We start from the raw sequence: 26,267 nt of genomic DNA, 5'->3' as shown, positions 1-26,267 counted from the left end.
CACAGAGGATGTTTTTACCCTGGTCGGTACCTAGCAATAGGCCACTGAGGGTCGCTTGGGGTGGATGTGCATTCACAGAACGGCTGCGGCAGCCTCCGATTTGCCTGGGGTGATTGTGGACACACAGATGGGTGCTCACCGCTGCTCTTCCCTGTGTTCAGGTTCCCATCAATCTGCGTCCAGTTGCAGCCATAGGTAGAGAGCAAGAACGCAGCAATACTATTGTTTTCTGACTTTTTAACACAGCTAAAAACCAGTGTTACCTGTTTTCAGCATCTTTCCAACTCTTACCCAGCCTGCTCCATTTTATGCCTCACAGCCCAGCTCTTACCCAGACCTTTCTTACACCATTTTTAGCACAATGTTTGAAACCACCCTAAAATAACTCTTTTTCCTTTATTATGATAGAGCCTCTAATTTCCTCTGGCAATAATTTACCCACATATTCAAGCTAATTTTTCCCTTTTTCCCCTCTCCAAATCTCATCCCACTCTTCCTTAGGTGTCCATTGATTATGTCACTCACAGTAATGCCTTTGTATCTCCAGCCTTCCCTTTTCTGGAGTCTGAAAGCTTCTGAGTGATGCTGTCAGTGAGTGGAAAATTGAAGGAGTTTGGCTTGGCCTCTGTAGGGAGCCCAAAGGAATTTCTCACACATCAGATGGGAAGAGAGTTAAAAGACAATGGAATGTTCTTGCTCTGTATCTACATTGCAGATGAGAGAAATAAAACTGGGCTGGGAACACATTCAGCGGAGCCACACTGGTGGTGGATGTGTCTCAAGAGGTTTAGGGAGCAGCCAGAGCAAGGCAGGAAGCCCCATCTGGCTGCAGGAGCCACAGTGTCTTTAAACACTTTATTTTAGGCTCACCTCAGAAGGAAAAGGGGATCCATCCAGCTTTGTGCTTGCCCCTGCCAGCTGCAGCTCTGCTCTCCTCCCTCTGCTTATGGTAAAGGGCACAACTCAAGCTTTTATGTGCAGAACACTGACCACACTTAGCACTTAAAATTGCAAAAATTAATCCAAAAGCTGAAAAAAAATGAATTAATCCAAATTGCAAAAATTAATCCAAGTGCAGATTCCCTCACAGACTCCCAGTGAGATACTAAACCCTCAGATACACCCATTTCACAAAGTTAAACATTTATTAGGAACAAGAACTATTACAAAAAAGATATCCATAGTCTAAATATATACATGAGGTTTAAACATAACATTTTCATGTACCTTTAGCTATAAAAATACATTAGATTAACTGTATCCTAATTTATAAATATAGTTCTTTTCTTTTAAAAAAACAACTAGTATTCATATGAAAGCCTTACTGTGCAATGGAGGAATATATATACCCTCTAAGGGGTTATTTTAAAGTTAGTGTCTAGTGTTATATAACTTACAAAATTCAGTGTGTAGAGTCAAACCCTGATTTATACAATAAGAGATACAATGACTTTTGAAAAACTTGATAAGGGGAAAAAAAGTGAAATATATATCATACATATAAAGCCAGAAGAGTAGGATTTTAAGAATTTCAGGTTATTTCAGTTTCCACCACTGTTTATCAAAAATACAGAGATACATCAAGATAAACAGCCTTTTACTGTTTGCCTCACCTCTCTGCAGCCCAAGGAAACCCTCAGGTGGGCAAGAGTAAAACGTTTGTCTGAGAAGAGGTTTGCACTCTTAAGTGTCTTACAAAAATAGAAACTTATTTACAATGCTCCCATTTGGCCTTTCATGGGGAAGGGAGGACATTTTCATCACTGGATGGGGAGATTTACCTGCCTCACACCCCGTGGGAGCACAGGCTCCTGGTTACACTGTGGGAGGTATGTCACACCAGAAGTGAAGGGATGTTGAAGTGCAATTTCAACATTCACCAACTAATAAGGAAGTTTAGGCTCATGCAAACTTTTTTCCTTACTTATCACCACCCACCTTCCTTCCTCCTCCAAAAAAAGCTCCACTCATGCAACAGAATTTGCTGCTGTCTGAGCCTATCTGTGAGCAAAGGAAGGTACTGGGTAAATCCTGGCTTGCAGCAGAGAAGAGAGGTCAGACCTGCATTTCTGCTTCAAGCTCTGACATCTGGAGCAGCAATCCTTATCAGTGCTCCCTGGGGACCTGCTGATAAGCCATAAGGAACCTCGCTGGGTTTGTTCTCAGAGGACAATCCCAGAGGGATCAGCTGAACTTCCTAACAAGCTGTCACCATTAATTCCTGCAGACATGGGACTGGCTGTGCCTTTGCCAGGGTTCTCCAGCAGAGTCAGGAGGAGGGAAAGCAGTGAGCCCAGGAACTGAAGATAGCCTGTGGTTTGCATTCATCTCATGATAATTAATCTCATAATAATGTCTGGGCATAAAAAGAAGTTACTGCAGGAGGTGCTAAGGCATGAGCTGGGTGTGACAGCCACTCCATGGACAGCTGTGAGCAAGGGACAATCCAAGGCAGTTTTCTCAGTGAAGGATCAGCTACTCTGTGCTGGCCATGGGATGACAGCACTCACAGGGACAATGGCTGCAAAGCTGCTGACAGGCTGAAGTCCAGCCACAGCTTATTCCATGGTAACTGGCTTGTACACCCTTCTCTTCAGCCCTCAAGTTGTGCTTGGGAGCACCTGCCTTTTCACACTGCACTTCCAGGAATGTATTTTAAGCTACATTCATACAGGCACAAGAAATGTTCAGAAAGCCTGAAAGTTGCAGAGAAAGAGAGTGCAGGAGAGTTTCCTGCAGCTCTTCTGCTCCCTCCCCCAGATCAGGACTGGTATGGGGTGTTTTCTGTGGGGTATCTACCATGCTACATGCTCAGCATCCAACTTGGTGTCACCACGGTAAATGCAGTGCAAAATCCTCTTGAGAAAAGTGCTGTAGTGAAGGTTTGAGATACAACTGTGACTCACTGGGAGCCAGAAGGGTCAGCAAGTCAGGAACTTGCATTTGCAGCATGTGTAGTGTGTGCACACCCAAACATCAGGTTCCAAGGACACTTGAAAGTCTGGCTCTGTTGGGTGACATAGTGGCCCCAAAGGAGTCTCCCAGGAAACTCCCACAAATCTCATTCAGGGCTAGAATATCACCAGGATGGAGAATGCACCATATCTTTAGAGAAACCATGATAGCTCTTTCAAAGAGAATTTCCTCACAGATCCTTCCATGAAAGCTTGCACTCCCATTCCAAATTCCAGCTGCAATCTTCACACAAACTCCACCAGCTCCAGTCAAGCTGTTCTAACCCTTCCTTACCACTCGAGTCCATCTCTGCCAAGGGAAACCCAAGTGCCTCTGAAGGTATTTGCCAGTACCTGTGATGGTACCAGCAGTCTCTCTAGCATGCCAGTGATGTCCATGTCCTTCAGGGGTACAGTTGGGAAGCAGATGTCCTGCCAAAACTGTGACTGACCAGTTTTGAGTCACAGGGAGCAGGAAGATGCACAGCCAGGGACTTGTGGAGTACAAGTGTGTACTGCCAGTAGGGTCAGTGAATCAGTTTTTGAAGAGCCAGTTGGCAAAATGGAGCCCAGCAGATTCAGTGTTTCCAGAGGAATAAAGACAGGTGTTTCCATGTTCCTTCCCACCCCTCCCCTCCCCCTTGCTCTGAACATGTTCCCCATGTGTCACATTCAGAGTGTCAGCATTTCAGGCCTCCTGTTTTCATGGACTCTTCTGGGAGAGTTTGATGGTGACTGTTTTCACTTCGGTGTATTCTGCCAGAGCATACTCCCCACTGCAAAAGAAAAGAGGGGGGGAAAGGACAAACAGTTGTTGAATGTTAATGTGTATTTCCCTGAGAGAAGAGAGTTGTACACATGTGCATTTCTGACATCAGGTCATTAAAACCAGATCTGAACAATTCACATCAGCTATCCATTTGTCCCACCACCTCTAATAACCACCAAGTACATGTACATACAATTACACCCTGTTGTGAGAGAAACACAGAGTGCTTTGGTCACTGTAACCCACTTGTGACTCTGCCTGTGCAAACTGAGTGCTGATGTGAGAAGTCATCCACGAGACAGCCACATACACACAGCTATTGGTGCTTAGACAGCAATAAAGTTATTTTTTCATCCAAAAAAAGCTATCTACAAGATACCCTGTCATCAGGAGGGCACAGTTGCTCCAGAAATGCATATTGATGAGAGAGCCCACCACTGCATTATGTCTTGGTTGGTGATAACTGGCTCTGTTCCCATGCCCTTCCCATGGGAAACCTCTGACATCCTTTAATTATCCAGGCAATCAGGCAAAGCAAACCATAAGGTCTCAATATATGTCTATGTCCCATCTGAGGATTAATTTATTTGCTGTGCTTAGCAAATGAGGCACCTGAATGCCTCAGAGCAGCAGATGTACCAGAACAGTTACTGGAAATGGTTTCTGGGATTAAATCCGGCTTGTGAAAGAAAAGGTGTGTTAGATTCCTCTGAGGAGTCTGCTGAATGGTCTAACAAAACCTGTCTCCTATATGAGAAGAAAATTAAGATTTAAGACAATGTCTCAGCTCTGTGTCTAACTCATGGAGTGACTTTGGTTTAAAAATTTCAGCTTTAGTAACTATTAAGAGCTGAAGTGTCTGGTATCTCCACTGTAACAGGCCAGGCTGGGGAATAGGGACAGAGAGTTCTTGTGTAATTTAGCAGCAACCTTGGAAGGTGGGATGGAAAATGATTTGGGAGATCATTCCTTCCCACCTGAACAAGGAGCAATGATACAGCAGCCAAGAGAGGCACAGACACCACTATGGAAAGATGGAGCAGGTTTGGGTGGATACCAGTGTCCCCAGCCATGGTGCCGCAGTTCTTCCTTCATCTAAAAATCTAACTAGTATGGAAAAATGCTTCCAATGGACTTGACTGAACTGGAGCTATTAAAAGCTCATAAAGCAGATGAAGGTGCTCCTAAAGGAATGCTTTACATCCACGCTCTACTGGCTTAGCACCTCCCTGTGGGGCATGCTGCAAGCCTGATTAAACTTTAAAAGCAAATTCAACAGTGTTTTCACAGTCACAAATGTTATTGCATTCACCACCCACACAGAAACAAAATACTGAGCAAAACTTACAGTTCTCTGCCATTGCCTGACATTTTAAAGCCACCAAAAGGAGCCTGAGCATAGAGAGCATTGTAACAGTTGATCCTACAATAAAAACATCAATTTTAAAGAGACAATTCAATACCAAGGAAAAGCAAGATGATGACAACAGCAACAATACAATAAAATCAGAAATCTCTCTGTTTTCTCTGTCATACACTTGAGAAATCAGATTATTGCAATAAAATCTTCTTTTGCTGCAGAAACAGAAAACATCTGAGTAGTTCTCAGTCTGACCTACATCTTGCTTCATATCCTCTAATGGCAAAGACATTTGTGCTTGAGCTAGAATTTATGCCATGTTCAGAGTCATGATTAAAATAAATAGTTCAGACTATTCCCTAATTTATTAAGTACATTCTGAAATGAACATGTTTACTCAGAAAGTTCTCTAAACACTCACAATGAGGCCCCAGCATCCCCTTCCAGGTACAGAAAACATTTGGACTGTGTCAGACAATTGTGTCACAGTAAAATAAAATAAATTTCTATGGATCCTTGGTAGAAAAAGCTGGTGCAGACACTTCCCCAGCATCTCAGTATGATCAAATGACTGAAGGTCATACAGCACAGGTATAGCTTGAGCTGGAAGTGTGCACCTCCATGTGTGTTCAGCACATGTATCCTTCAAAGCCCAACATCCCATTTTTATGTAAATATTTGAGGCTGATTCTTCTGGTGCCAACTCTTAATATTAATCCTTTGCATCAGAATCAGATACCAGATCAGCTTCCTGTCTTGAGTGGGAAAAAATCAGGATTCCATCTTTAAAACCATTCTAATATAAAATAAGAAATTTTGTACACAAAAAAAATAGCTGCTTTTCTTTGTGACAGTGGTGTGTTGCCACCTACTGTCCATACTGGTTTGTGCAGCAAAATCCCATCTGGTGCTGGCAAAAGATCATGAAAACTGCTTTTTGCTACATAGAGGGGTTTTGAAGGCACAAGGTCTGGTGGAGCTTACTACAACCCTGACAAAGAAATACCTCAACGGAAGGAAAAACCAGTCCATTTCTCAACATGCTGTCAGGGCCTCACCACCTCATTTTGAGGAATGGATGTTGCTTCTGAGCAGAACATCAAGAATTAGGCAGGCTACTAATCCACCCTAGCTGCAGCATTTAGAGAATCACAGATATTCTGAGTTGGGAGGGACCCACAAGGATCACAAAGTTCAACTCTTAAATGAACGGCACGTACAGGGATGGAGCTCACAACCTTATCAGCCACCTTATTATCTTACTAACATGATTGCAAGTCCTAAAATCCCTCTCCCCTCCCAGGAAACAAAGCCCCAGCCCACCCTCTGTTCCCAGGCTGCTCACCAGACTGTTCCTGACTGCAGGGCTGAAGCCAGGGTTAAAGCTCTGTCCAGGTTCTTGGTGAACACCGCGGCTGTGAGTCCGTACTCGGTGCTGTTGGCTCTTCTTATCACCTCTTCTATACTCTTGAACTTCATAATTGGCTGAACTGGCCCAAAAATCTGCAGATATCAATTAAACTTTAGTACAGGAAAGCATCTGCTAATTATGGTAGTTTTGAAGTAACCAGAATCAGATGCCCTGTTTGGATAATATATTTAAAATCTTATATTTTAGCCTTCTAGGGGTCACTGATAGAGTGTCCTAAAAGCTACTAATTAAACTTCAAAGGAAGCATTGTGATGTGCTGTAGTGGTTAATAAATGTTAAGATCCAACAAGTAATGGATCATCTGTAACAATCAAAATAAGCAGAGTTAGATCTGGACAAGTTACAAATGATTCATCCTTACTCCATTTACAACTCTCCTTTTGAACTCTGAAGCTGAGTGTGCTCAAGTAACAATTAATTTATTTCAAGGACTGCAAGTTTTCTTCCTTGGTTTTAACCCTGATTTTGTCACTGTATGCATTTTATTTGCATGCAGTGCATTAACCACATCTGTGCTTGACCACAAACTTGGCTTCCCAGGTTGCCAGTAGAGGCAACAGCCATACAGAAGGCTTCCCAAATTTTGGGATGGAGTCTCTCATCGGGCACAGTATCAAAGGTGGAGCCCTTTCTTGGTCTGCAGGCTCTCACAGCACAATAAAGCCCATTGAATGTGAGAAACAGACTCATTTGGGCCACTTTTAAGCTCAAACAAGGGTTTATAAATGTCTTTGTTTTGGGATATTCAGGCTCTTATGTGGAGCCTTAATCCCAGGCAAAGGATGAACATGCATTTGTAACAAAACTGCCAATGAATGGAACTGGATAAGCTTTGTGAATCATGCCTTGGGATTTGGAGTCAGTTCATTAAGAAAAGGTTTGTCATGGGATTTTCAGCTCTTTTTCTCTCTATTTTTAGCATGTAACTCATGCCCTGACTGACTGATATCTTTCCCAGGTTCCTTAGAGATTCTGTGGCAGATCTGAGACATTTAAACATCTTGCCAGGAGTGAACAGCAAGCAGCCCCATAAAAAGCACTAGGCTAAACTTTAAACTACAAATGCCAGTTAGACTTTGGCAACTACTTATTTTCCATTAGGGAACATGATGAAAAGTAGATTAACTTCTATTTCAAAGGAATATCACAGCATCTAATCACATGCAGCTTGTTCAACATTTCTACATATGAATAATGAAAGCCAGAGTATTAGATCTGCACTTTGCTGGCTTTGACCATGTTTTCATATAGGAAAGAAATAGTCAGTCTCAGGAGATTTTGCCATGAGAATGGAATCTGGGATTGTTTCAGATGCTAAGGCTGTTTCAGAGAACTTCAGTGGCTGTTCCTTTGCTCCTTACCAGCATCAGGTCCCAGAGTTCTTTTCCCACTTTTCTGCAATAAAGCAACCCCTTCTCTACAAAGTAGGGGAGCAAGAGCACACATTACACTGTCCACAGTCACTGGCAATTACAGGGTAAATAATTGCTCCAGCCTGCCAGTGTCAGTTATTTTTACTGAGTTATTTATATTTAAAATTAAGGATTCAGACAGAACCCCCTCCATTACCACTATATCTGATTCTGAAGCAGCATTTTTCTAGGTGATTTGTACTGTACCTCCTCTTTGGCAATTCTCATGTTGTCAGTGACCTCTGAAAACACTGTAGGTTTTATAAACAGGCCTCTGTCTTCAATGGCAAGACCTCCACACTCCAGCTTAGCCCCTTCTTTCTTCCCACTTTCTATCAGCTCCAGGATTTTATCAAACTGTTTTTGGTCAATCTGTCAGACACAAAAGGAAAGAAACAAACAGCAGCACCTTTATTATCATGGTTCCAGAGAGAAGTCGTGGAATGTGGCCCAGGGGCACATTTGCAGGGCACTGTCAAACTGGGCCAGTTTATAGCTCAGTTTAGGATGTGGCAGTCAGGGAGTGAGCAGGGAGAAAGACAGGACATGGGCATAGCTCTGAGCCACAGGAAACACAAGGTGAAGTGACACGTGACAGTTTCATCTGATCTAATAGTTTGCTGCCACATGGAGGAGTCTTCCCCCTTTCCCTTGCTCCCTGTCCTGGATATGGGCTCCCACAGCTCACCGCACTTGAGCTCTGGGATTTCTCACCTTCTCCAAGCACTGCTTTATCTCAGCAGCAGTATGGGAACTGCCTGAGATGGATGAAAGAGCTCAGCAAGGGATCTGACCAGCAGCAGAATCAGTACAGGAGAGGGAAGACCAGGATCCAGGAACGATTGACTCAATTTTGCTGCAGTGTGCAGCTTCACCTACAGCTCTCTGTCCCCAGCTGGAAGAACCCAGTGAGCTCTGCCTCCATCTCCTTCCACAGTGCACACTCCATGAACAGCCTCAAGATCAGCCCTGTTGGTGGGGTGACTTCAAAACAACTGCTGCACCAAAGCCTTGCTTTTAAAATCAGAATCACTTTTCACAGTTCTTAGAAACTGATATAATCCTGCATTTTTTTCTCTCTCACATTTGACTACCTTTTCTAACTCCTCCTAACTATGGAGTAATCTCAAATAGTGAGTGCTGCTGTCAGCCTTTAACCATGGATTTCTGTAGGGGTGGGGAAAGGCCAGTCCAGTGACAGGACCCTGAAGCTGCACAGCTGCACCAGGACTTGGAGAACACATCATGCACTCCACAAGCACAGTGTGTCCTGTGCTGGGAGCAGGTGCAGAAGCCCACAGCACTTCCACTCACTGCTGACCCTTCTTCTGTCCTCCATGTGCAGCAGTGGGCTGCAGAGCTGCAGGTTTCAAACAAACAGACCTGGCTCTTGACACGATGTGGAATTAAGTGATGAAACTCCTCATGACAGCACGCTGGAGATAGTAAAGCGCTTAGAGATGTTTGTAAAAAGAAAAACTCAAAAAAAAGCTGGACAAATTTATTGAGGTGATTAAAGAAGACTCCACCCACTGGTACAAGGTGTCCTGGAAGGCTGGGGGATTATTCTGATTGCCAGGTATCTCCAGATGCTTGTTCTGGCTCAATCCCTCTCCCCAGGCATCTGGTTTTATTTCAGCAGGGCCAGTTGCCAGTTGGGACTGTTTACACGGAGTGTTCCACACTTGACTCCTCCAGATTACAGACTATATCCTGTCCCTAGTTAATCCTGACCACACACAATCCAAGTTTTCATGCTTTTAGACAAATATCAAAGCTGCAGGAGGGTGTCCTTGGGATACTTGTGGTACACAGTGGAAACAGAGCCCAGCGCATCTCCAGGCAAACAGATGTGTGAGTAGCACGTGCACTGTGCGTGTTCTAAGTGCTTGTGTTCTCTCATGTGTTAAGGTGCTACCCAAGGACACACTTAATTCATGCTACTGCCTGAGGAAATGTGTGCCCTGCTGTAGGATACAGTGTCACACTGAGTTTGGCAGGTGCCATACACATTGTCTATTTGTCTGGTTGCTTAGTTGCCAAGCATAAATAATTCAAAAATATCTGCAAGTGCTTTCCATCCTGGCATGTCTGTGATCCAGACCAATCCAGTCCATCCACTTCACATCACAGAAAACAAAACAAGGATATTTATACAGCTGTAACTTGTTGCAAGGCAAACTACAGTTAGATGAAAAGACACTGGGGAAAGAAAACATTTGTAAAAATGACATGCAAGGGTGGAACTGTTTGTCATTGTAACTAGAGCTTGCAAGGCTTGTTTAAATTCTGTCCCCTACTCCACTATTATTTATGGTTCAAGCATTGAATTCTATTAAAAACACATGATCTGGTAAAGCAAATTCTACTATTTGTTCATCTAATTCAATAGAGAAGGGAGCTTCTAAGGATCACTGCAATACTGAAAATCCAGGAACCCCCAAATCCTCATCTCTTGCTTCATTTCAGTCAAGACCACAAGGAGAATTTTTTCCATGTGCAAACCTAGTGTTTGTAATCCTACAAAATAGCCCATAACTGGGTCCAACAGGCTGTTGGACGCAACCCTTTCTACTTAAATGTTTTATTTTCACACTTTAATCCTGAAGTGCATGTCTACAGTATAAGGAAAATATTCACTGTCTTATAAATCAAATTATATGTTTTGGGCTGAATAATTACTGGCTAAAAAGTGCCATAATTAGTGCTTGTTTTATTTCTGTAGACTAGGTCTTGCAGTCCACAAATCCCAGTATTTGGGTTCTAAAATAACCAAACTGGTCTAGTCTTGTTTTAATGTAATCCCTGTTCTAGTGCCCCAGGATGTCAGTCTCATCTAATGCAGCTTGCTGCTCACAGTTGTACAATGCACTGGTTAACCAGTTTGCCATCTGTGCAGATTTACTTTATTACTTCCTGTGATACAGCTCCCAGGAATCCAAAGTTTAAAAATGCCTGCATTTGAGATTGGCACTCTGCTCAAACAGTCCTGAGCACCCCTTGGGTTTCTTGTGGTGTCCTTTGAATTCCAGCCAGTCAGCACTGCCAGACACATGTGAGTTTTGGAGAAGTCTCACCAGAAGCATGCCTCATTTCTGTCTAAATTTAACGCTGTTTAAAGTTGACCTAATTTTAATCAGAGCAGCACAGTTTATATCAGCATAACCCAATACTGCAGCTGACACAGTCTTTCCCCCACGGCCATGCCATGAGCGTCTATGCCAGTGAGCAGTAATCCACGTCAGGGGACTGACCTGAGTAAAACCTTTCTTCCTCGCTTCCAAAAAGGCTGGATTAGACCTGAATCAGCCAGTTCCCCAATCCAGTGCAGTGCAATGTAGGAACAAACTGCACATGGGACCACTTTTCCTGGACTAGCTTACGTCAAGCTCAAGTTCTTGTGGAACAGGATTGCCATCACCTGCAGCTGATGCAGGACCAAAGAGATCATGAGCTACAACCACTGCCAGCCTGAAGGCTGGCTTCAACCTCTTTCCCTTGCTGGCTTCTAAGCCAGTGACCATCCCACAATGGGATCTATGCAGCATTGTTGTGATACTGTTGTATATGTTCACCCTGCCTTAAACCAAAGGAAAATGAAAGCAACAGGCTGGATCTGAAGCATCTGATGGGGAGAGATGAAGACAAATTATTTTTCCTAGGGATTCTTCCCTTATCCATCAGTTCAAGATAAACCCCCCCCCCCCCACAGCCAAGCAGGTTACTTCAGGAACAGGGGGAAAAATTATCTGGAAGCTTCACATTTGAAGAATAACTTGTGGACAAGTGTGAATCTTTGCTACTTTCAGAGGTATTTTTAAGTCCTTGTGACACTGCATCATTTCTCTCCTCTGCTTAAGTTTCTGTATGTGCCCACAACATAGGCTCCAGAGAGTGAGCAGCCATAGCTGCAGAGGAAGTGGTTGTCCCTTTGAACTGGCAACCACAAAAAAGCTTTGGGATTTACAGTTTCCTTCCACTCCCTCAACACCTTCCCATCCTGGCCTTGACAGCTGCATACACAGAAGTTCAGGTGTGTGTGTGTGCTCTCTCTCTCCTACAAGTATAACAGGTAAGCCAGAGCAGGAAAAAAGGACAGATAGTTAAAATAGTTAAAATCTGACCAGACACTGCTATTGCAACTCTGTTACCCTTAATTACAGGTCTGTGTGCAAAGGGTCTCCCCTGAGCCACAGCAGTGACCCCAGAGCTGTGCCACAGAGCACCCTGGAAGACAGCCTGGCAGGAGCTGGAACACTGATGAAGTTAAACTAGCAGCCCAGTTCAACATGCTCCAACCACTGCAGGGTGTTCCACCCTTTAAAACTCACAACTGAATGGATTTAGGAGCTGTTCTCATGAAATCAGTGCTTGAGGGTCAGCTCATCTCTGCTGGATCAAGTCTCAGCATGGGATTCTCTTCCTAAGAGTCCCAAGCAGTTTGAAATCTCTAGAGAAGCTACAGGGCTGGATGCAGCCTCAGCATGAGCAGGGGATGTACCTCATCTTATTGCCCCTGCATGAGGGTAAGCAATGAGGTTTTACCATGCATGAATCATGTGGAGATTCAGATCCAGATAAGAAGAGGCAGATGTCCTCAGAGCCACCCCTTCTCTGAGGGATCCTACACAGACAGCATCAAGGAAGAAAAACCCACAGTGCAGTGCTGAGAAAAACAGGGCTTAGCTATAGGTTTCTGGGGAACTTGCTTTATTTTTGGTACCAAACAGTGGGCCTGTTAGGAGATCTGACCTAAGGATCATCTTCCCCCAGAGTTCTCCAGCACAACTCAGATTGCCTCAAAAGGAAAAACTAAGAGGAAGGCTCTGGAAGTATTGAGGAGGCTGGTTCTGACAGCAGTTTGGCATGTTTCTTCCTCTTAATTCAGCTGAAACTTCTCCAAAGGATCAGAAAGGCAGCAGAGGAGGAGAGGGAAAGTGAGGACTCAGGAGTCTCTGGGCTCTAACTACTTGTCATCACCCACACAGCCAAGGAGCTGAATAGCCATTTAGCTGCACTCTTCTGCACAGAGCTATGGCTCACTGCAACATGCTTTGTGTTACTGCACCAGGGAGACAGCCCCTTCCATAAAGCTGGATAAGAACTGAATTAAATACATTTGTGTTTTGAAAAAAATTACAACATAACATTTCAACAGTTGTGATTAATTGATATTTAAAATAGAGAGGAAAAATAAAGCCACGATACATTACTCACCCCTCGGCACTTCTGCTGGGACCGCATCCGTAAGGATAATATTTACACAAGGAAAATTATACAAAACCACAACCAAAAACCAAACAACAACTACTCTCAGACACACACTTACCTGGGGCCCTTGCTCAGTTCTGGCATCAAAGGGGTCTCCAACCAGTCTCTTCTTGGCAAACTCCACGCTGCGCTTGACGAACTCGGGGTAGATCTGCTCCTCCACGAAGACGCGAGAGGCGGCCGTGCAGCACTGCCCCTGGTTGAAGAACACGCCTTGGTGGGCACATTCCACTGCCAAGTCCACTGTGAGAAGACCCAGGAGGGAAAAGTGTTACCACATGCACAGTTCCAGCATTCCAGTGTTTCCAGACTTGTTGTTTTCCCTTCTCTTTGGAAAACCTCGTTAAAAAATGCTGACAATGGTCCACACCCATGGAAGGCACTCACAGGGCCTCACTGCCCCCAAACCAGATCTTTTATTGCATCCACCTCCCTTCCTGCCTTTTGTCTTGAGGTCTAGTTGGCCATAGTTCCTGATACTTTCTTCCACAAGGACTCACTGAAGGCAGAGACCGGTTTTTTCTTGCTCTGGCAATTCTTGATACCATGCATTGGTTCTTAAAGACAAGTTTCAGTCATGATTGCTCGGAAAGCAGCATGCCAGCTTTGGCCAGCTCCTTGCAATCCTCACAATTAGCAGCTGGCACAAATACCTCTGCTTTTCAATGTGTGCTGTGCAGGACTGGAGAGGATTTTCCTGAAGCCAAATAGGATTTTCCAACCATTTTGGTGGTCACAGATTAAACATATCTCCTAGTACTACTGAGTCATGTAACAAAATTGCAATGAAACACACAAGATGAGCCCTGCAGACCACCAGGATAGAGGTGAAGGCTGGATTACATCAGGTCCTACAAAATTCCCCTGTCACAGCAATGCCTGCAGAGGGGCTGCTTTGCAGAAAACTGCTCTCCCCAGTGCTTGGCTCAGCCTCTGCAGCACTACCAACCAAAGCCCACAAATAGCAAACACAGAAATGCAAGATTTAACTACAACTGCAGCCATCCCCAGGGAAGGCACCACAGGCCATGGGAATGATCCCCATGCTGGGGAAGAGCTCCAGGAATGCACATCTATATCCTGCCTTTGGACAGAGGTTTCCTCCAGCCTTTGGGGTGGAAACAGCAGCCCTGTGAGCTGCCAGAGGACAGCAGAGACACAAAGCCCACCACCCTGGATCCTCTGACAGCAAACACAGCCAACAGCCCATACTCACAGTCTGCATCTGCACACACAATGCAGGGGTTCTTCCCTCCCAGCTCTAACGTCACCCTTTTGAGGTTGCTCTTGGAAGCAGCTTCTTTGATCAGTTTTCCAACCTGTATCAGTGAGACACAAAGAGGACATGAGTTGTTTCCCTCAGAAATCTCAAGTGTGACTCCAGCAAAGGTGGAAGAGCCTGGATGGCAGCTGCAACAGGTAGAGGTGAGGGAGAAACTCTGAAATGCTTTGAGTTTCCTACTGCTGTAATGTGTTGGGTCAAAACCAGCCCCAGAATTAAGGATTGGTTTAGGCAGGTCTGAAAGGGCAGGCTGTGTGGGAGAACCACATCTGTACTCTGCTTTCAGAATTTTGTAAACTAATTTTGCTAGAAACAGTATGAATTAAAACTATTTGGGACCTTTAGTTGTTAGGGCAGGATAATTTCTTAAGAGTGATGTAATATTTGAATTTGCTCATATTATAACTGTTTTCTTGTATTTTACCTTTGCACATGGAAACCTTTACCCTTATTTCTGACTAAAACTGCTCTTGCCCTGGAGTGGAACTGTGAGGAAGGAAAGCATGGGGCAGCTGTCTGGTAATAACAGGTCTGCATTTCTCATGGTTTGCCCTTGTTACTCGAGCATGGCTCCTGACCTCAGGAGAGATCTTCTCTAGTCACTCAGAGCTTAGGCCTAGGAACAGCAGAAATAAGTGATGCTTCCCAGCATTGCAAGAGGCATTACTGCAGGCTGGCTGGCCAAAGAGGAGTGAGTTAATAACCTAAGAGAAGAGATCTATATGGGAAAATTCTCGTGGAGTTTAAGATCAGCATTTCCAAGCTGGCACTGAGCCCAAGTTGGGGCTTAATAACTAAGTCAAAATATATTTTAAATTAGCTTCACTTCCTGGCTCAGAAACAGTAGCATTGTGCTGCAAATGCTGCAGAGATGCAGCTGAACTCACAGATGGGTGGAGGGGGAAGAAAACACTTCTAAATTACACATGCATTAGCAAAGGATCTGTCTCCCTTGGTGTTTCCTGCACACCCATGGATTAGGAGACAAGCACAGTGTCTACAGGAGTTTTTTGCCTACAGGCTCCAGCAGCTGAGATTTTCCTTCTGCCACTAATCCACTGGATAGTCCTTTTTCATTAAAAACCCAAACAGATCCATGTGGGCTGGATGAGTCTATAAGCTCTATTGTTTTCACACAGCTAATGTCTCATCTGGGCTAAAAATTTCTAAACTAGGATTTGGAGAGAAGCATGTAACTGAATAAACTCCAAGATCAGACCAACTATCAAGAGAGGACAACCTCACTGTGAACTTTTACTTTATTGTGCTCTGTTTGTTCCCATGATCCCTTTACAGAAACATAGGCTTAGCACACCTTCTCCTATGGGATAAGCCCAGGATGTACACAAAGCCACTAGATGGTAGTGTTGGTAAATGCTGCAGCTTTTGAGTGTTTGGAGTTACCTTTACCGACCAAGAACACCTTTCAAGGTAATTTGTCATCATTGCACATTCACATCACACTCTGCAATTACAAGGGCAGACTTAAGAATGGATGAGTTGAGCAAATGCTCAACAAGAATAGTGTTCCTCAAAGAACTAAGAGACTGAATTTGCCTCAGCTGCCTCCACTGGTGTGAGCATTTCCATTTTTTGGACACTGCCTCCATTCTGGAGGTGCAGATCTACTGCAAGAAACATCTAAAGCAGTCAGTGGAAAAATGTTCACTTTTCTAAGCAAGCTTTTGTTTGAGAATTTTCAGCAGTGATTACTGCAGCCAGATTTGTTTGCATGTCTCAGCTCTGCTCAACTCCATGGTCTTGGCCAAGTCATATGAGCTTTTCCCATGTAGGTATGGAAGAGGATGGCTGGAGGTGATTGATAGTGCAGAGGTCTTGTGGCCACCTCTCTCTCAACAAGCCAGACACATCTATTTACAGGAAAAAAAGCTAAATAGAAGGTGCTTTACTGTGCAGGCCTCAAATGAAGCTCAAATGTTAATCCCCTCCACGTCAGCAGAGAAGGCCTTAGGCACAAAGCCATGTTTTTATTTAAGTCCTAGCTCCTCAGAGGTAAATAAAGCCAAGGAAGAATTGTTCAGGGCTCTGACTGACATATTTTCCAGTTGCAGGGCAGGACTGGCAGGCAAACATGCCCAGAAGCTCCACTGGGTCAATGACAAGATATTAAGTCACTGCCAGCCTGCCCTGCAGACTGCCTTCCCTTACGTCAGAGCCCCTTTTCCTACAGTCCTTAGAGAAATGTGGTGGTTTGGCAAAACCCAGCTCTCAGAGATGTGGGATTATTGCAAGCACAAGGATCTGAATTAGACACAAACACTTCTGAGAAATCCTGTCACATGGAAGGTGCCAGAGGAAGTGCTGGTTATACAGAAGTCACTGACATCTCCTAGGTCCAGTCTTGTATGGATGACAGTTTGCAAGAGAAAGCAAAGAGGAACAGCAGGTGTCTTTGAGAAATCCAGCACCTACCTTGGTCGATCCAGTAAAAGCAATTTTATCAATGCTGTCATGGGTAGAAATTGCAGCTCCAGCTGTGGGGCCATAGCCTGGCACAATGTTCACCACACCTGGAGGGAAACCCACCTGAAACAGAGATTAAAAACAGCTCTGTAGAGAATTTGAGAGCACAGCTCATTTCCCAGGAAGCCTGGATTAGTTGTACTATACTCCTCTGAGCTCTTACCAGATACATCCCTGTTTTCCAGGCTTTCCAGTAACATGGCTGCATGCTACCAGCTGGAGTAGACGTGGGTGAAACTAACAGCCATGCTTAGGAAATGCCAAGTTTCAGGAAGAATTCTTGGAGAAGTCCCAGTTTCAAGTTAAAAGAGAGTGACTCTTTTGGCCAAACTTGGCCCCCAGCTACTGCAGTGCAGCTGCAGCCAAGGGGTAAATGAATGAAAGTTTGTTTTGAACAAAGGTTGACATTTGTGGTTCTTCAGGGACCAGAGGGATTAAGAAGTCAGTAAAACCTCACTAGATGATGGGGCTAATAAAACAGGAGTACAAAAGCAGATGGTAACAAGACTTATGCAAGTTTCCACCACATTTACAACCTAGATTAGCCAACTAGTAGTTTTGCCAAAACAGACAAATGGCAAAACTTCAGGTGAAATTCTAGTGCAAGGAGAACTAGAGGGACTGATTGGTTTGGTTTTAGTTCCTGAAACAAGAGTTTCAACGATTATTGCTCATCTAGGTTGGCCTTCCCTTACTACTGATAGCACAAGGTTGTTTTCCTTGCAATTTCTAATGATGAAATTCCAGAATATAACACATTTGCTTCATTTCCTATGACTTTTTAATACAAAACCTCAATAAATGCTTCCTTTTTTCTCTATTAAAAAGAAATGGCAATTGCTCATGTACTGTCTTGCAAAAAAATTATCCTCATAAGACTTTTTTCCCCCCTTTTTTTCTTTTCATAAATTGGAAGGGTGGTCACATTTCTTCTATGGATGTGACAATGACAAAAATGCATTTAATGGAGTTTGCATCTTGGCTAATGAGTTTTCAAACAAATACTGCATGTCAAACTGTGCAAGTAATGATGTTTGGAGTCAGCAGCAAAGCCACAAGGAAGTAAAAAATTGGTTCAGAACACCCTGAGCCAAAAAGTTTTTTCTGTTTTTCAGCAAAAATTAAAGCCAAATATTTTGGTTGGCCAAAAATTGTTTCATTGGACGTAACATATAGCTTTGTGTGTGTGGTAACATCTTCTACATCCTTTTAAAGATGAAAACCAAAAAAGTTTAATTCATTTTTTTGAAAAACTTAAAAGAATTTAGCTAATTTTGGGGCAGAGAAAAGAGCATCTCCAAATAAAATTATTGTGCTCTAATTACACTTCTGCCTTGAAGGACTACTGTGAGAAATAGCAACCTTAGAATTTCAACTGAACAAAATAATTTTGCAAGAATTGAATGGTATTTTTTTGGGGGGAATGCTATGCCTGTGTTTGGGGAGCTGCATGTCAGAGTCAAAAAAAGCAGTGGTGTGGCAGGGCTCAGTAGAAGTCATGACAACTGTACCCTGTACTCATTCACTCATCTTGTGTAATCTCATTAAGCCAAGTAACTGTAGGAGATACTTAACTGGTATTATTTTTCCACTTCCTTTCCTGATGGAAGAGCCCTAAGTGACAATTATCAACATATTTTTCTATTTTCTCCCAGGCTAAGCCAAGAAAGGACAAAATCATCGTTTGACTGAGCCTAACAAAGAAACTGAGAGGCCAAAGCCCATCTACAACTCCTTTAGTTTTCCTCAGCCACTCACATCCATAGCTATAGGAAGTTGATGCACTGAGCAGTGCTGGAAGGTTCTGTGCATCTCCCACCTCCTCTGCACAATTAACAGACCTGTTGGCACACAAGATCCTACCTGACAAGCCCTAAACCAGCATTTTAAAATCCCAACCTATCATCTTGCCTTTATTTCAGTTGACTTTACAGGCCAGACACAACTACATTGCTCTAGAAACCACAGAAATGACGAGGAATTGTTTCCCAGGGCACTCTGTCTTGGTTAAATTATCCCACTTAAAAACAACAAACACAACACTGCTGTCTAATCACACTCTTTTTTGTCCCACTAATAAAACTGAGCTGTTGCCTTTCCCTCATTTGGGAGAGGGGAAGACAAGATAGGGGAAGAAAAGCAGCTTTTTTTTCTCTCTGCAGCTTCCTGAGAAAGGAGAAAAATGCAGAGGTTTTGTGGTGTTTGCCACCTCCCAGCCAGTCACAAAGGCCTTTGGAAAAAAGACCGAAGACAGAGGTTGTTCTCACTTTCCTTTGTGAGCCTATTAAAGCTGGAAGTCTGTTTGTTATGTTCAGACTCTTTAAAACCTAAAAACCAATTCAAAATACAGCCTTGCTTATGACCTTAAGAGAGCAGAACCTGGAGGGGCTGCTGAGATGTCCTCACCTCCTTGATCAGAGAGCCAATGTAGAGCGCCGTGAGCGGAGTTTGTTCAGCTGGCTTAACGACCAGGGTGTTTCCACAGCACAGAGCTGGTGCCATCTTCCAGACCAGCATCAGCAGGGGGAAGTTCCACTGCAAGAACACAAGGCACTGCTCAGATCAGCCTGCCACAGTCACCTACTCACTTCCACGCAGCCTTTTCCCAGCTCAGGGAGGAAAGGAGCTGGGAGGATAGCCACAAAGAGGAGCGTCTGTTTATAGTGCTGTGTTTGCTTGGGCTAAGGAGTACAACTTCCTTGATTTCCCCCTGAGAGCCCTGATATTGCTGGCAGTCCTCACACTAATCCTGTAAGCTGGACAACCTTCTGCATGATGTGACCTCATTCTTTGAAGGAGTTTGATCACATTTTGTGTAGGATTTTGGCTCGTCAGAGATACTGTGTTGGAAGCAGTTTCCTGGTGCATCACTTCTGTACAGCATCTGTATATGGGGAATTACAGAATGCAACTACTCATTGAAAAAAACCTATTTTTTCTCTGTTAAGCACTGGCTGAGTAGTTAGGAGTTATATAATATCATTCAGTTCCAGTTTTATAAATAGGAAGCTGCAGTGAGTTGTTCAGTCATGGAAATTTAGGGGAGGTCTCATACTTCCTTCATATTGTAAATTGTTCCTTTCCAATTAGTTTTCTAATTTGGAATTAGGAACCAGTCCACATCAGTTTTCTCTGTGCTAACCTCTTTCATGGTCATGTATATTTGGGGATCTTGGAGTCTAAGCAAGAAGTGGAAAATCTAGCTCACACTGAATCTCAGAAAGGTCATTTGGCAGCAGAAAGGATTTTTTCATTAAAAATAATTAATACTGCTTCAGGGATGATGGAAGCAGGCCAAGAGCAAGGGGACTTCTTGTCAAAACCTAAGCCAAGGGCCTTCAGCTATCAACAAAGAAGCCAAGTATGTCAGGAATCCACAAATTCACACTTACAAATAAATTAGCAGTGTAGCTTTTGAGCCATGAGTTCTATTCTAACCCTGAGACAAAGCAGAATTTGGTCTCAAGTGTTATTCTTCAACTTGCTTCACCCTTTCCCCAGACCTCTTCCATTTCAGTGATCTTCTCCAATGGCCACATCCCATAATGTTCCCATTTGTCTTTTTTCTCCTAAGTTTTCTTGGAGGCCTGGCAGCTTGAGCCATTTATACCTACGCTACTTTTCTACAGTTTCAGAGTATGAAATCGCTCCATTAGGAGCTTTCTGCTGCAGTGGCTGGTGAAAGTAACAGTGAAGGACCCCAGGGCTGCCTCATGATATCACCTTGGGATAAAAAACAGCCCATATGCTGCACTTCCTAAGAACTTCTCTAGCTAAATAAAAATAAAATATTATTTAAGTATAGTCAAGCCATAGGAGAAAGGGAGGACTGGTAATTGCTCTAGGGAAACATAGTCAGGACAGTGACAGAATCTTTTTCAATCAAGTAGGAAATACAAACCCACAGGCTGTTGGTGTTATCGAGATTGAACAAGGAAAAAAAATTGGAGAAGATTTGTTCTGAGTAAACTGAAGACAGATGTGGTTTTGTTGACCCCAATCATTCTTTATACAAACTCAGTGTTGATCTTAAGTCAAATTTGTTTCTGTACTTTCTGTTGTATTTATTGCTGGTCTAGGGTCAACCTGAGATCTTACAAGTCCCACTCTGTCTCCTACAGTGGCCTTCCAAAGCATCCTGCATGTAGGCTTTTAAAGGGACATCTTCCAAAGCACTGCTGAGTGCCAAAGGTGGCTGAGAGTGACAGGGAAATACCTTTTAACTGGTGATCAGTATGAGGAACCTGAGATTTTGATCTGAAGTCATAAATTCTGCTCACCAGCAGTCACATTGCTTGCTCAGCCAGAAAAGCTCTGAAGCCACCAAGAGAAATGTTTGATAACCTCTTACTTTGCCTCACCCTGACACTGCCAAAGAGGCTATTGTCCTCTTGTCACCTGGGGTACAAATTCAGTTCTGCTGAAGGAAAAAGCAGAATGTCCCCAGACATCTTTGGGATCCAGACCTGGTATTCCCAGGGTCCAGCAGATATGCATTTCTTTCAGTCTTATCTCAAAAGTCAAAACCCTCCAGGAGCTCTTATTGATCCAAGTACCATATAATCATGGAACATCCTGAGTTGGAAGGGATCCACTGGGATCATCAAATTCCAACTCCTGGACCTACACAGGACAGCAGCAAGGCTCCCAGCACAGGTCTGAGAGCATTGTCCAAAGACTTCTTGAGCTCTGGCAGACTTGGTGCTGTGTCCAAACAGAATCTTGACAAAGCACCATTTGCCTCACAAATTGTAGGATACCACATTCAAAGCATTTTACAACCAGACAGGAACAAAATCTGTCTCCCATGAGCTGTAAAGTCTTCCTGGCTGTCTGTTGAAACAGAGCAAGCAACACATGCTAACACTGGAGGCATTCCAAGAGCTAGCCACACTGTCCCCTCAGCAGAGAATGAGACCTCAAGGAAAAGAAAACTATTCATGAGATTTAATCCCAGAAAGCTCAGAGAGCAGCCAGACATAATTAATTGATAATGGATATGATTTAAAACCCAAAACTATGCATCAGCACAAGGCAGCAGAAAGCCAGCACTCCTCATGACAAGATGGTTGTCCCAGCAGTGTGAGAGTCAGAGCTCTGACTGCTCTCTGGTGACTGGTGTCAGCCTCAGAGAGCCACAGAGCATCTGATTAGGAGACCCACCCTTCCAGTGCAGAGCACTTCTGTTGCCAGGAGCAATTGGCATGGGGGTAAAACACAAAACTACATCAGGCCACTGAGATGGGAGTTCCCTGCAGAACAGCTGTGCTTAGGCAGGCAGCACAAGGCTGCAGGGTAGGATGGAGAGCACATGGAATTTCCAGCTCTGTGCGAGATGCAGGGCACCAGCCCTGTCACTTACTGGGGTTATGGCTCCACAGACACCCATGGGCTCGTGCCGGGTGAAACAGACAAAATTTTCATCTGCAAGACAAGAGAGTAAAAGGGCACAAAACAGTCAAAATCCTCACTTCTACAGAAGGTGTGTTGGGGACAGAACTAAGCCCCTGTTAGACAGAGAACACTGTTCATCCTGACTCATGCCTTTGTCCAGATGAAGATCTGAGTACAGGTCTTGTGCCAGCCTGAAAGCCAAACAGCACTCACAGTCACACAGGAACCTTTTAAAACCAGGGTTCAGTTCCTTCTGCAAACTCCCTGTGTTGAGGCTGAGGGGAGGATAACTCATTATCACACTGATATGAGCAAACAAATTTCCTTCAGATTGTCCTACTGAAAAACACAAAGCACTTGTTTCCTTGAGGGAGAGAGTTTTAAAACCCACTTTATACAGGAATCCTGTTCAGTGTGACAGGAATTATACTACTGGTAAGAAATCATAACAAGATGAAACTCTGGAACTAAAGTAGTACTATTCACCTTAAAATACTGCTGCTGCTCTTTCACAGAGAAAGCAGGAAGAACATTTGCCTTTCAAATTCATTCTTGCTGAACACCTAGTTTCTTTGGGAAGATGTGACAGACAGCAAGAACATTTCTAATGATGCTTTTTCAAAGGGATTTCAAATCAGGACAAACAAGGAGTGTCCAGACAAGCAAAGCTTTACACCACTCTGAATGAGGGTGACAAATCTCAGTTTATATGACTGACATGGCTCCTTTTGCTGTCTGCACAGACTGAACTAGCTCAGCCCTCCAGAGCCCTTCCTCTGGTGACTAATTTCTGTCTGCAGTGTCTGTCCTTCACACAGCCTCAGAGATCACCCACATGCAGGGACAAAAGAAGCCAAATTTTAAAATACTCCATATTGTCCATCATGCCACAAGGACATCCATTCTCTTAACTTGCTCTCACCAAAACAATATTTGAACTTCTATACCTGGACCAAAGTGCTCTCTCTGTGTGACTGCTCTGACCAAAAGTTTCTCTGTTAAAAAAGCAACAGAAGAGCCCACACATTATTTTCCAGAGATCTATCCAGGCATTAACCAAGTTCTCCCATTAGTTTCAATATTGAAACACATCTGCTTAAAATGCATCCTGAGATAGAAAGGAAGTGCAGGCTCTTTTTGCAGGTTTTCAGAAGCCAGCCTTTCCATGGATCTCCCTCCCCCTCAAGCCTGATCCCATCCCAGCTCTGAAGGTACTCACCCACTGGAATAGTTCTGCCCTGAATTTTATCAGCCCATCCAGCATAGTAGCGCAGGGTTTTGATGCAGCCTTCCAGGTCAATGAAATAAGCCTGCAGAAAAGGTTTTCCTGTGTCCATTGTTTCCAGAGTCTGAAAAAAACCAATTTGCATACACTGTCAGACAAGGCAATGTTTTGGGGTTTTTTTTCCTTAAGAAAGAGCTTTTAAAAACCCTCTTCTTAGCTTTATTGTGCCTTGTTCTGAAGACATGGAATGTTCTTCCCTCCTCTAATATTTAGATAATGAGCTTGTTAATACAAATAATGCAGAAGGGAAAGCAGACACAGTAACTCTGATGTGTACAGGAGCTGCTTTGTTCAGGAGCACCTTCCAGAAGCCTCCAGAAGGTGAGCGTGGGTGGGATACAGGGAAAGCAGACACAGTAACTCTGATGTGTACAGGAGCTGCTTTGTTCAGGAGCACCTTCCAGAAGCCTCCAGAAGGTGAGTGTGGGTGGGATACAGGCTGGGGTCTGGGGCACTGGTCAGAAACAATGTGAGTATCATGATTTCACCCTAACTGACCTTCCAGCACAGATGTTCTGGAGTCCAGATGGTGTCACTGAAATCAGGCAGAGCTACTTTCCTTCTATTAGAAAAAAAAAAAGATTCTAATTTTTCTACTTCATAAGCCTATACCAGAAGGCTTTTCAGAGGTTGGGTTAAGTAACCTCTGGGCTCATATCTGTGCTGAGCCCAGGGCAAGGCAGAATTTGCCTCACTGAAGCTGCACTGGTGCTGATCAGCTCTAAACAAAATCCAGGCTGAGCCTGTGTCCCTCACACTGTTCTGATCATTAGCTCAGGGAATGCTTTGTTCTCCACTCAGGTCATTAAATGGGATATTGGTGCAAATGGCCAGCACATCCATAAAGGAAGTACTATCCCTTGGTAGATTGAAACATCTTTGTTTACACATGAAGTCATACCCTGTCATGCTCCACAGACATCAGGGTCCAAACAGCACTCAAACAGACATTCCCCTTGGAATGGCAAGAATTGTTATCCACTGAATGTCTGCTAAAACAACTGATTTTTATAAGTCATTGCTTAGCACACAGCCAAGGCAGCCAGGGCTGGATTTCTGCAGTGCAAACAGCAATGCCAAACAAATTCTTCCAGACCAGAAGGACCACAGCAAGCTTGAAGTGTGCTCTGGTTAAGGGAAAAGGAGGTTGCCCCAAAGTCACATCAAAAAGTGAGCAGAAAATAAACAGGGTTTATTCACACACACACACACATATATATGTATTTCTTCCCTCTTACTTGCTGCCCAGAACTGTCTTCAGAACAAAATGTTTTGGTTTTGCCCTGCTGAAACTGAAAGCTGTCATGCAGTTGAGTGACACTGTTTTGGGGAAAGAGACCCAGCTCAAAACAGTCACACAGGTACAGGCTCCTGAGCACATCCCACAGGTGTCAATTCCCTCTGACCTCAGCAGGGCACTGGCTCAGTTATCTGCACATCTGACAGCATGCAATGTCATAAATGCATTTCCCTGAAGATAAAAGTGCAGCACTGAACTGGAGAGTGCTGAGATCCAAGAACTTAGGTGGGGATGGACAGCAGCCCCAAGCTGAGATCTCTGGCTGCCATTTGGAAAGATGTACAAGGCCTGTAGAGTCCAAAGGCTTCTACCAACTGAACACATTTTAAGTACTAATATATTTAATCACTTCAATAACTAGCTAAAGTCCTGCAAAAGTCAACTATGTAGAAGAACTGACAGCCTTCTAAAACCCCTAAAGTCCTGCAGAAAAAGGAACAAAGTCATGACTCCTGTCTTCTGCCCTTCATGAAGGGAGAGAACAGAAAAATATTAGGTAGGTAGGGATACACCAGAGCCAACTGCTGCTGGCTTATCACTGCTCCCAGTACTCACTGCCAGGATGACTCTGTCCCTCTCCAGGAGATCAGCCAGCTTGTGCAGGAGTCGTCCTCTGCTTGGGGCATCCATCTGTCTCCATGGAGAGCCCCTCTGGAACGCTGCCTTCGCTGCCTCCACTGCATTATCCACGTCAGGCTACACAACACACACACAGGAAAACCTCAGGTTACAAGGAAGGAGCTGGACAATGGCACAGAAACCCCTCCTAGTTGGTGCTGCGGTGGCCAAAACCAAGTTGTCTAACAAAACCACTTTCATTTCACTCCTGGATTTGAATTCAAGCCTGGAATATGTTTTATGTTTGGCCTGAGCTCATAAACAACCTTGAGGCCTGAATACCAATTGGGTCTTTCAAGGATAATTTAATGTAACTGACTTGTTTATAAAATAATCCAGAATCATGTTCCTGCCAATACAGGATGTGACACTGGGGGAGGATGAAGAATCATGACAGGCCACTGGCCTACATGAATTAGCCTCCTCTAAACAAGTGTGGGCAGGAAAATCCCCCATGAGATCAAGATTTTACCCAGGGAAGTAATTACAGCTCAGATCCCACCATCCAGTTCCCCTGGAGCCCATGCCAAGGCAGTTAACACACCAAAAATCACCCTTAGATCCTAGAACACATTCCCAGAACACTTCTACAGGATGGGAAAGGTTTTGCTATTCAGTGCTATGACAAAGACATTTCCCCTAAACACACTGAGTGCCATTGTCCCCTCATCTCCCACAAGCTTTACCATCCTCTGGACCAAATCCA

The 26,267-nt window shown here is 43.9% G+C and overlaps 1 protein-coding gene across 1 annotated transcript in view; it reads right to left on the bottom strand.

The window, feature by feature from the left end:
* Nucleotides 1-1,126: 1,126 nt before the first annotated feature.
* Nucleotides 1,127-26,267, bottom strand: part of ALDH1A3 (aldehyde dehydrogenase 1 family member A3) — a 33,425-nt gene continuing 8,284 nt past the window's right edge. The window contains exons 3-13 of the mRNA XM_036390004.2: nt 25,499-25,639; nt 23,578-23,707; nt 22,327-22,388; nt 19,371-19,499; nt 16,914-17,027; nt 14,415-14,517; nt 13,257-13,441; nt 8,135-8,299; nt 6,429-6,586; nt 5,072-5,146; nt 1,127-3,730 (exon numbers count right to left, since the gene is read on the bottom strand). Of these exons, the coding sequence (XP_036245897.1) occupies nt 3,658-3,730; nt 5,072-5,146; nt 6,429-6,586; nt 8,135-8,299; nt 13,257-13,441; nt 14,415-14,517; nt 16,914-17,027; nt 19,371-19,499; nt 22,327-22,388; nt 23,578-23,707; nt 25,499-25,639 (1,335 nt within the window). The 3' untranslated portion in view covers nt 1,127-3,657. The remainder of the gene's footprint in view (nt 3,731-5,071; nt 5,147-6,428; nt 6,587-8,134; nt 8,300-13,256; nt 13,442-14,414; nt 14,518-16,913; nt 17,028-19,370; nt 19,500-22,326; nt 22,389-23,577; nt 23,708-25,498; nt 25,640-26,267) is intronic.

This window comes from Molothrus ater, chromosome 13 (assembly GCF_012460135.2).
Source record: "Molothrus ater isolate BHLD 08-10-18 breed brown headed cowbird chromosome 13, BPBGC_Mater_1.1, whole genome shotgun sequence".
NCBI lineage: Eukaryota > Metazoa > Chordata > Aves > Passeriformes > Icteridae > Molothrus > Molothrus ater.
This window is presented reverse-complemented; position numbering and strand designations above follow the sequence as displayed.